Source organism: Gavialis gangeticus, unplaced genomic scaffold (assembly GCF_001723915.1).
Source record: "Gavialis gangeticus isolate Ggan-Ray unplaced genomic scaffold, GavGan_comp1, whole genome shotgun sequence".
NCBI classification, from domain to species: Eukaryota; Metazoa; Chordata; order Crocodylia; family Gavialidae; genus Gavialis; species Gavialis gangeticus.
This window is the reverse complement of record NW_017729022.1, coordinates 72,742,412-72,750,696: the sequence shown is the minus strand read 5'-3', so window position 1 is coordinate 72,750,696 and position 8,285 is coordinate 72,742,412. Positions and strand designations below refer to the sequence as shown.

The following is an 8,285-nucleotide window of genomic DNA, read 5'->3' as shown; positions in this document are numbered from 1 at the left end:
GGAACAGTACGTACAGCCTAAAAGGTGTACTTTAGGATTTTCTGCTGCTTCCAGGACATTGCAATGATTTCTCTTTGATTTCTGTTTCACCACAGCTATCACTGCCTTTGTCACTACGCTGCAATTTACATGAGGCTCCCCTGAAATCAAACACAGAAAGCTCACTGGGGAATACAGCTGGTCACTTGTCACACAAAAAAAAACTATTGCAGGAGATTATATAAGCTTCTCACCTGTTAACAAATGTAATTCAAGGTGCATTTGATCTATCAAGGTCCTCTGTGGTTTAAAATCTGTAGCAACAAGAGCTCTATTCGTTTCACCATAATCAGTCATGAGTACAGAAACGCAGTGAGTCATGTTAGTCTGAAGTCACACAGAAGGCTGAGTAAAGATGTCATTCAGACTGACAACCCATAGCTTTACACTTACAGTAAGACTTGGTCAGAGGCGGGTTTGGGGGGGCAACAGACCAGACAGAGAGAAGGGATGCCTGAACACCAAAATTTTCTTCTATTTCTATGCCAAACCTATTAACTTTCTCAGCAGAGTGCAATGCTTATTTAGTCAAGCTTCTTTTGAGAAGCTACTCTGATAAAAGAATACCAATTCTGACTCTCTTGGTTATGGGAGATGCTCAGTGCTAGGTTCAATTCTGTTAAATTTGGATTATTTTCCACGTTGCCATTTATTAATAATACACCATATTAACAAGAGGTATAAGCTGATGATATAAGTTTCTACATTTAAGATATAAAATTACAGTAGTGTTGATTCAACCACAACCTGATAATGTTTGAGCTAAAATTAAGCAAAAAAATTAAGGCTATTTTTTTTGTAGTCAGAGTTATGTCTACTGATTGGTAACACAAGTTTATCAAGTTTGCTCATTAACAAGGAGTGTGAAACAGTGAGTAGTAGAAATAGAAACCATCTTCACAGTGCAGATCCTCAAGGAATCCATTTCTAAACACTGGGAGAATAAAGTGATTAGGAACAGTCAGCATGGATTCACCAAGGCCAAGTCATGCCTGACCAACCTGACTGCCTTCTACAACAAGGTGACTGGCTCTGTGGGTGCAGAGACCAGTGGATGTGGTATACCTTGATTTTAGCAAAGCTTTTGATATGGTCTCCCACAACATTCTCACAGGAAAGCTAAGGAAGTAAGAGCTGGATGAATGGACTGTAATGTGGATAGAAAACTGGCTGCAGCATCAGGCTCAGTGGGTAGTAATCAATGGTTCAATGTCTAGTTGGCAGCCAGTATCAAGCGGAATACCCCAGGGGTTGGTTCTGGGGTCAGTTTTGTTCAATGTCTTTATCAATGACCTGGAAGATGGCATAGACTGCACCCTCAGCAAGTTTGCAAATGACACCAAGCTGGGCATAGTAGTAGGTATGATGGAAGGTAGGCCTAGGATTCAAAGTGACCTAGACAAATTGGAGGATTGGGCCAAAAGAAATCTCATGAGGTTCAACAAGGACAAGTGCAAAGTGCTGCAAAATCCTCCCTGTGCATTCAGCAGCAGACCCAGAAGTGGACTGAAGAGTTCCAATTCAATTCAAAGAGATTAATGGGTTTCCTGATTCGATTTGGATTCGGAGATTCGGCCACTGAATTGGGCCAAATCTCCTCTGAATCGAATCAGCAACTGAAACTTCACACAGCCCTAATAAGGATAGAAAATATCTTTCTGCCTTCAGATATTAATGATTTTTTTCTACACAGACTGACATATTTCTTCTTCAGCTCAGGTATCACACAGGTATATTACTGAACTCCAAAATGAGCTGTCAGCATCCTCACTCTGGTAAGTAGGCATTTTGTAACATCCTTCTATATGAAGATTTTCATCTTTCAAATCTGACAGATTTTAATATGAGACAACTCTTTGAAACTGGGGGTTTCAAGAAAATAAACAAATAAACCAGGGTTTTTTTCTTTTTAACATTTATGATTTCTTTCCAACAGAATCCCACTATCAATTTCCAGGCCCAAAAGATAAAGGTGAGATCAATGCTACTACATGTAGGATAATCAGATTTGTATGCTAATTCAATCCACATATGGTAATTTCAAAAGTAGACAAAATGTAAGCTAATTCAGAAAGTGTTTTGATTTAGGACAAAAAATCATATTCAACCAGTTTTTCAATCTTTAGATAACTTTGTTTGGCAGAAGGTAAGGTAGGCTAGGGTTGTACCTTAGAGCAGTGATGCTCAGTCAGGGTGCTATGAGGTGCTACATCAAGTTAGCACGGTCAGGTTTACAAACACGATTCACAAGATGCATACAGAGATTTCAAACAGAAAACCATAATTGTGGTCTTTCTGAATTCATTGCAAAAAAATCCCCTGCTATGTTATTTTTTTTGCAGTCAAAAAGAGCTGGCATTTTCTGAGGGGCGCCTCAAATCTAAAATGCTTGAGAAGTACTGCCTTAAAGACCAACTGATTCAGAGACACAGGAGCTTTCAGAGGAAACAACCTACTTTGTCAGATGCCAGAAACAGACCTTTTATTCACTGATCTATTCCTAGCATCTGACAAAGTTGCCGACAAAAGCTCCTGCATATCTGAACCAATTAGTCTCAAAGGTACTACCCTACCCAGGGCTGGATTAACGCATAGGTAAACTAGGTACACGCCTAGGGCTAAAAGTGAAAAAGGAGCCCAGTTGTGTTTATTTTACATATTGTAATTATTGAGTGAAAAAAAGAAATACAAATATACAGTACTGTTTTCTTGGAGCCCACTAAAGGCTTAATCCAGCCCTGACCCTACCCTACTTTCTGCTAATGACTAACCACCCCTTAATTGTTTGCATCATGCCACATGCATGTGGATATGTCAAAAGGCATGTTATGCATGTGATTTTGATTGTAAAGGTGAGTGTGTAACAGCAGATAATGACTCCAAATAGGAATTTAAATAACTTAAAATCCTAAGAGGCGATGGTGATCAAAATAATTCATTAAAATCAATAACTCTGGGGGTCGCATATAGTATTTCCAGTTTTCAAATCTGGGAACACTGGGTCCAATCCTGTTTAAGCAAAAATTGGAAGCTGACAGTTCAAAAAGGGCTGCACCAAAAGGGACCTGCTAGTTCTGCCTTTTCCCTGGAGGATCCTGATCCCACCAGCAGCATCTATATCTGGTGCCTATTTATGCATGTGGAATCTGACAGCAGATTAGAGTCAGGCAGGGAAGCCTCAATGTCAGTGCTGATAATTCTTCAGGGGTACAGCAGCCTGTAACTCCCCCCCCTACTATACACATTAAATCTCCTCAGGCATCATTAACTACCTTTACTTCCTGACATAGACCTACTACACTCTCCAACTGCTCTCCCATAACTTTCCAGTTTCTTCCCCTCTCCGAAGGCCCTGATTACAACTGTACTACTATAGCCACTACCCTATTCTGCTCCATCTCCCGATTCTTTTCTTGTTCCTGGCCTCATTTTTTTGCCCCTCCTCCACCTCTTTAATGGTCCAAACTTGTTGTGCCATGTTAAATTTACATTGCATGTTTTCTGGGGCAAGATCTGTCTACTTACTAATGATTTTTTTGGTACTTTGCACATTCAGTAGGCTCTCCAATATAATTTGTTCTCATTCCAGAACAGCACACAATTTAAAATTAACGTTGCACAAAGTGAGGCAAAACTAAGATTGCACCACAGTCACGTAAGGCAATTACAAATCTTGATTCCACTAATTTTATTTCCTTCCATCTCTCTTAATGCAAGACTGAAGCAAACCTTTAAGAAAGAACTTGAGTGAGGAAAGAACTGAAATGCTGAAGAGCTTTTGGATAAGGAGTCTACGTGTCTTGAACAGCCAAAATGGCAGAAAAGGCAATTAAGAGATTTCACTGGTACAGAAGATAGTGGAGAATGCTGAAGGAGGTGAGTTGGAAATGAAAGCAAAGCTGCCTAAGGTTAGCACCTAAATGTAGAACACGATTTTTTTTCTTAGCCTTACAAGCAGTGATGCTAAACAGTTATAACTATTTCATAACAGCAAGTTTTTAAAATAATTCATAAACTAAGATTCGCGCAAGTTTTTTAAAATCCTGCATGCCCACAGGCATCAGCCAATTTAACTTTAATGTGTTATAAAGAGCACATAAAATATATAATCTGTAATGGTAACAAAAATGTTATCGTGTAATGTCTCTAAAAGGCATCACACCAGAGATATAATCAAAACAGAAACTCTACAGGCAGGTTCCCAAACTGTTCATACAGTAAACTGCCTAATCACTTGATACCACAAGGAGATATGCTTTACTTTCCCTGCACTGATGTGTTTACTTTCACAGGACCAGCCTTTCCTGAGACGCATTTATTTCTGGTCCCTTCTCCGCAGCTTCATCCCAGAGCTTAGGGTGAACTAGATTCTAGAAAGTATCAAAAACAGAAATCCTGTGTCTACAGGCTATGCAGAAAGCCAAGGGCACACCTCTGTCTCTCAAAGATTCCATTAACTCATTCAGCTTATACTACAAGAATATCCAGTTCATCACATTGCCAGGATTTCAAGTCAAGTCAGTCCCGAGGCTGTCATGACCACTGGGGCACATTAGATGCTGTAACAACCCTCCTTAGTTGAGCTGCTTTGCTTTAACAGTTCTTGTTTAGTCCTGCTGGCTGTCCAGCCAAGCCAGATGGGAGTTCCAGTTTAGTCGCTGACAACCCAACCATGGAACAGGCTATACTGGTTTACATGGTAACAGACAGCAGACCAAGACAGGTCTGGCCTGACAAGGTGCATGGATTTGGCAGTACAGAAGAACCCAGCTCCTGTTATCTTAGGTGTCAGATGTAAGGAAAAGATTATTAAAACAAAGATTTTTGTTCTATGCCAATTATTAAAGACAACCCCAAGGACAACTAGTTGGATGCATATCTCCTGACAAACATCACCTAATACCTTCCTATCAAACCTGACAGAATATAAAAACTTAGTAAGGAATTCAACCTACTCCCTGACTTTAGCACCCTCTGCAAAAGCATTAGGACTTGTCCAAACAGTCCCTAATTCCATACATTTCCTGAACATTTCAGTTCAGACATGGCAAAGCTCACCTCCACATTAAAGCATTCCCTTAAGAACTAAAGCAGAAAAGAATAAGGCTGCATATTGTAATATATAAAACAGTGACAATACCCACAGCAGCACTAAGATTTAGATACCCCTTTTGGACAGAACCCACTATTTTACAAAAATCCATGCTTAGTTACCATAGTGACAGCCATTCCAGAAATGGATCAGGACAGAGCAGCATGCTCAACTGCTTAGTTCTATGAAGCATTACAATTCTCACAAAAAGTCATCTGAAAGCTATGAACACCCATTTTAATGTGCCCATTACTGCTTGGCAAGGGGGGAGGTGAGAAGATGAGAGAATACTGGGAGTAAAGCAGGTTTAGAACATTAGTGTACAGCAATATGATCAAGACTATCTTATGTCACCAGGCAAATGGACTAGATAATCCAAGCATTTCCCCCTGAACTCTCATGTCTATGATTTGATTCCACACTGAGGTTTTAGTGAGATCTTATTTTTTTTCAGCTGAGTGTACATACGCTAAAGGAAATGAAATGACTTACCTTAAGTAGCTCCTCCCACACTGCAGCCCACAGTCCTACTGGTTTCCTGAGCAGCAGGATCCTATGACTATTCAAGATCTACACCAAAACCACAAGAAGCCATCTAACATTTAACACAACTGCAGCATAAAATGATCGACATGTTTTAGGCTTCAAACTCCTGTGATCAGCTTCTCCAATTTCAATCAATCCACTCAAAAGGCTTTTTTCCCCCCATTGGCCTTGTTAATTTCTACTAAATAGCAATCTCCATAAGAGGTCAAGGAAAATTTCCAACATTTAAAAAATAAATCTTCCAGATATGGTAAAACAAACCAAATTGGAAATGCACTTGTATATTTAGCTAAATATATTTTAATATGCAAAATTAGTCATGCTGCCTGCTTTGCAACGCTAAAAGACTAACTTGTTCAAACAGATTGCAATGTTAAAACTTGATAGCATACAAATTTAAAATTTGACACAGTTCTTGTGTTACTATCACTTCCAATTACAGATGTTTTCAGAGCTAACATGTGAAGTACAAGGTTAAATTCCAGGAAGAAAATGATAAAACTACACAGAATGTTGACAAGTACACGTACCAGCTAAATGCGCAATACTGATACCCTGAGAGTAATAGTTACCGATTCTGAAATGATTTTCCAGCAATGTTGTCCCTGTAAGAATCAAACAAAACATGATACTGGTCTCGACTCCACTCCAGAACAACCTGTAAAGAAAAGAAACTTGGTGTCACCTTTTTGAACAGGTAACTGATGATCTACTTCTCTTTCTTCAAAAGTTTTAGCAGTGTACATTTAATTAAAGTATTCTGTGCACATTAACACATACAGACTGGGAATTAAGCCACATAACAATGTCACATTTAGTCTCTAAAGAAACTAAAAACCTGAAAACCAGGTCACCCTAAACCAAACATGAAAAAAGGCAAGTTTACAGACTGTCAATGAAGCTAAGGGACATGGACTGCCATACCAGATCAGGCTAAGAATCCACCCAGTGCAACAATATATTGCTGTCAGTGGCCAGAAACCCAACAGTGGACAATTATGGAGTAGCCTGCCCATAGAGTATCTATTTTTCCCAAACCTTCATCAGTTAGAAGCTGGCTTCTACCACAAAGCATACGTTGATATTCTATCACGTGCAATTCTGCTGGCATTTAAACAAATGAAACATACCAATGAGTCCTGCATCTTAGAATGACTAACAACTTAAAAGTTGTTCACTGCTTATCACATTGCAGATGTTTGTTAATTAGACTAAGCAACATTTTTATAAGTGGCTTCTTAATGAAGAAAAACACTAGTTTATGCTATCTACCAATCCAATAACATCTGTGTAAAAAACTAGCTTACATAAAATAAGTGCAAATATTCACATCTTTATTACTAAAATTAAAAGCTCTCTCACAAACAAGGAATATTTATCATTGAGGTAATTTAAACTCACCAGTTTCTCTTGCTTTGGTACCACAAAATAATAAATAAGCATGAGAAATCTCAAGGTGAAAAATAAAAGGAAAACCCGGCACTTTAGTTTTTTACCAGGAGGTAAACTTGCTGAGACTATGTTTAGCAGTAGAAAATCCAAGTTAAGGATCATAGCAGCAAATACTTTTCTCCAGTCCTTGATTAGATGTTGCTCTGGAAAAATCCCAAATGTACTTTTAAGCATTAGGGAGAAAAAAAAATCATCAGAACTTTCCCTACTCCTTTGACCCTAAAAGTTTTACAGCACATACCTACACCAGTGTACAATGAAGCAAAGGTATTTTATAGGGGAATAAGGCATAGCAAGTGCCTGATAATTCACTTGCTGAAATCGAAAAACTCCTTCCAAGTTGGCAAAGAGGTTCTTCACAGCTAAAACCACTTGTCCCTTCTCATTCCCTTACCACATGAATTAAGAATGTACAAAATGAGTGTAATTTGCTCGCTATTATTTCTGTCAAGGTGAATAATGGCTTATTTTAAAAACAAGTCAGACAACTCTGTCCTTCAAATGCAAGGCACCTCTCTGTCTCTCTACACAGATATGCTAATTTCCCTGCCATGACAAAGAAAAAAAAGATGGCATACACTATTTTTTTCAATAAAGATATTATGACTGGTAATAATATCTCTACACATAAACACTATACTCTAGAATCTCTTTGGATGAGAAACACAATTAATTTTCAATCCTTGTTATAAACTGAATTTTAAGAAGGAAAAGGGTAAAGTATGAAAATACCCAGCTACTTACATTTTTCTTTTGAACCACAAGGACATACACTGATTTCACTTTACAAAAATAAATAAGACTGATGAACAGCACATTCCAGATTCACTAAACCTGTTTTAATAGGTTTTAAAAGCAACGTATTAAGAAGCTAACTGCAAAACTAGGGGCCGAGAGAAGTTTCTGGATTCTTTTCTCTCTTTTCAATCATAACAGTGATGCAAATAACTATGCACAACACTTGACTGGGAACAAAGAAAATGATAAGATGCATTCACCTGGCTAGATAGATCAAGCAGTGTTCCAACCAAACATCCCCTAACTTAAGATGCACTAAACTGCATTCTGAATTATATTTTGTAACTAAAGATTTTAGTCTTAGTACCATTATATCTCTGCAAGCAAACCTTGATGGAAGATAATATCCATGTTTCGT

General features: G+C 38.3%; 1 protein-coding gene across 1 annotated transcript in view; it reads right to left on the bottom strand.

The window, feature by feature from the left end:
- The window catches only part of GNPTAB (N-acetylglucosamine-1-phosphate transferase alpha and beta subunits), a 102,268-nt gene that overhangs the window by 80,497 nt on the left and 13,486 nt on the right, over positions 1-8,285 (bottom strand). The window contains exon 2 of the mRNA XM_019515372.1: positions 6,250-6,335. Coding sequence (XP_019370917.1) covers positions 6,250-6,335 — 86 coding nt within the window. The remainder of the gene's footprint in view (positions 1-6,249; positions 6,336-8,285) is intronic.